Source organism: Portunus trituberculatus, unplaced genomic scaffold, assembly GCF_017591435.1.
Source record: "Portunus trituberculatus isolate SZX2019 unplaced genomic scaffold, ASM1759143v1 PGA_scaffold_205__4_contigs__length_1045770, whole genome shotgun sequence".
NCBI lineage: Eukaryota > Metazoa > Arthropoda > Malacostraca > Decapoda > Portunidae > Portunus > Portunus trituberculatus.
The window spans coordinates 613,090-615,589 of NW_025541373.1; the positions used below are offsets into that span (position 1 = coordinate 613,090).

The 2,500-nt window shown below is 44.8% G+C and overlaps 1 protein-coding gene across 3 annotated transcripts in view; it reads right to left on the reverse strand.

The window, feature by feature from the left end:
- LOC123500357 (serine/threonine-protein kinase NIM1-like) overlaps positions 1 to 2,500 on the reverse strand; it is a 42,500-nt gene that overhangs the window by 4,705 nt on the left and 35,295 nt on the right. For all 3 annotated transcript variants that reach the window (XM_045249060.1, XM_045249061.1, XM_045249062.1), the window contains 2 exons: positions 1,376 to 1,532; positions 325 to 495 (listed from right to left, as the gene is read on the reverse strand). In XM_045249060.1, coding sequence (XP_045104995.1) covers positions 325 to 495; positions 1,376 to 1,532 — 328 coding nt within the window. The remainder of the gene's footprint in view (positions 1 to 324; positions 496 to 1,375; positions 1,533 to 2,500) is intronic.

A 2,500-nucleotide genomic window follows, 5' to 3' on the forward strand; every position in this document is an offset into this window, starting at 1 on the left:
CACAAAAACACCCTTAAAAAAACCCAATAACTTCCATTAGAACCACAAAAACACCTTAAAAAAACCCAATAACTTCCATTAGAACAACAAAAACACCCTTAAAAATACCAATAACTTTTAGAACCACGAAAACACACTTCAAAAACCCAATAACTTCTAGAACCACGAAAACACCCTTGAAAACTCAAATAACTTCATTAGAACCACGAAAACACCCTTGAAAACCCCTATAACTTCCATTAGAACCACAAAACACCCTTAAAACCTCAATAACTTCCACTAGTACCACAAAAACGCACACACACCCACACACACACACCCTACCTTATACAGTTCTGGAGCAGCATAGGGCGGTGAGCCACAGAAGGTACTGAGTTGCTGTTCCAAATGAGAGACTCTCGTTGAAAAGCCGAAATCTCCAAGCTTCACCAGACCCGGCCCGGCTACAAACACGTTCTCGGCCTTGATATCTCGATGGATGATAGACAGGCCGTGCTGGGAAAAAGTAGTAGTAGTAGTAGTAGTAGTAGTAGTAGTAGTAGTAGTAGTTTTAGTAGTAGAAATGGTTGTTGAGTAGTAGTGGTAGTAATAGTAGTAGTGGTAGTAGTAGTAGTAGTAGTAGTAGTAGTAGTAGTAGTAGTAGTAGTAGTAGCAGTATTTAGAAAAGGAAGGAAGAAAAGAAGGAAGGAAGGAAGGAAGGAAGGCAAGGAAGGAAGGAAGGAAGGAAGGAAGGAAGGAAGGAAGGAAGGAAGGAAGGAAGGAAGGAAGGAAAGAAGGAAGGAAGGAAGGAAGGAAGGAAATGAAAGGAGAAAAATAATTAAAGCAAGAAAAAAACAAAGAAAATAATAAAGAAAGAAAATTTGAAGAGAAAACAAAAAAAAAAAACTTTGAAAAAATAGAAAAATGAAATAAATTAATTGATAAACAAGAAAAGGGAAAAAAACGAACAAAAGGAAATAAGAAGAAGGAAAACAAGAAAAGAAAGACTAAACAACAAAATAAATTAGAAAAAAGAACAAAATATCGAGAAAAAATAATGTAGGGGTCACACACACACACACACACACACACACACACACACACACACACACACACACACACCCCCCCGACTTCTCTCTCACATACAAACGAAGACACACCTCCAAAATACCCTCTCTCTCTCTCTCTCTCACACACACACACACACACACACACACACACACACACACCCCCCTCCTCTCTCTCTCTCTCTCTCTCTCTCTCTCTCTCTCTCTCTCTCTCTCTCACACACACACACACACACACACACACACAAGACCCACAACAACACAACTCTCTCACTCCCTCTCTCTCTCTCTCTCTCTCTCTCTCTCTCTCTCTCTCTCTGTGTCCTCACCAGGTAGGTAATGGCGGAGAGGACCTGGGTGAAGACAGCGGCCGCCTGAGCCTCCGTCATGCGGCCCTCCGTGGTGATCGTGTTGAAGAGCTCTCCGCCGCCAGCAAACTCCAGTACCAGGTGAATGCGGGATAACGACTCCACCACTTCGAACAGCCTGCGTGGTGGTGGTGGTGGTGGTGGTGGTGGTGGTGGGGATCGGAGGACAAAGGTAGTAGTAGTAGTAGTAGTAGTTGTTGTTGTTGTTGTTGTTGTTTTCGTGGTGGTTGTAGTATATTGTAAGTGTTGGGAAGGTATTGAGTTTCCCCACGTGTGTGAGTGGAGGTGCAGGCTGTGTTGTGTAGTGTATGGTGTATGTATGAGACACACACACACACACACACACACACACACACACACACACACACACACGCCTGGCAAAGTGATGTGTGAGAAGAGAGTGACTGGTTTGTACTGGCTGAGGCGGCGCTGTCAACTTATCAATAACCCGACACTGACCTCGCTGACCGCTGCCCTTGGTCTCTGCACAACCTTCTGCCCTCTAGCAACACCACACACACACACACACACACACACACACACACACACACACACACACACACACACACACACACACACACACACACACACACACACACACACTTTTCACTCTACATTCAATATTTCGACTCCTACACCAGCCTGGGACCACAACTGTCCCCAGGTCAGACTGCTGCACTGGTATGGATCCCGAGTGTTGACAGCCCGTCCCCTCCCCCTCAGCTTTCCCTTCATTAACTTCTGAAACATTCGCGGTGTTATGTAGATCTAGTTTCCAATGTGTAGTGTACCACCTCTCCTCTACTAAACCTCATCTTGTTTGCCTCACTGCGACACAGCAGCAGGTGTCTGAGGCAGCGGACAGCAGCCCTTCTCTGTTCCCTTCTACTTTCTCTTTCCTGGTGTTCCTTCCATAGGTAAGCTGGATGCTGTGTCTTTGTGCGCAACGATTTGACTTGTTCTCGTGCCCACGCTCTTGAATCTTTCGAGTTTTCCACCATCTGGCTACGATTCCAATCAATCTCCAACTAAATATTTCATGTGCTGTCCACCTCTCACCTAACTCCTCTGATTATAAGAAATTCT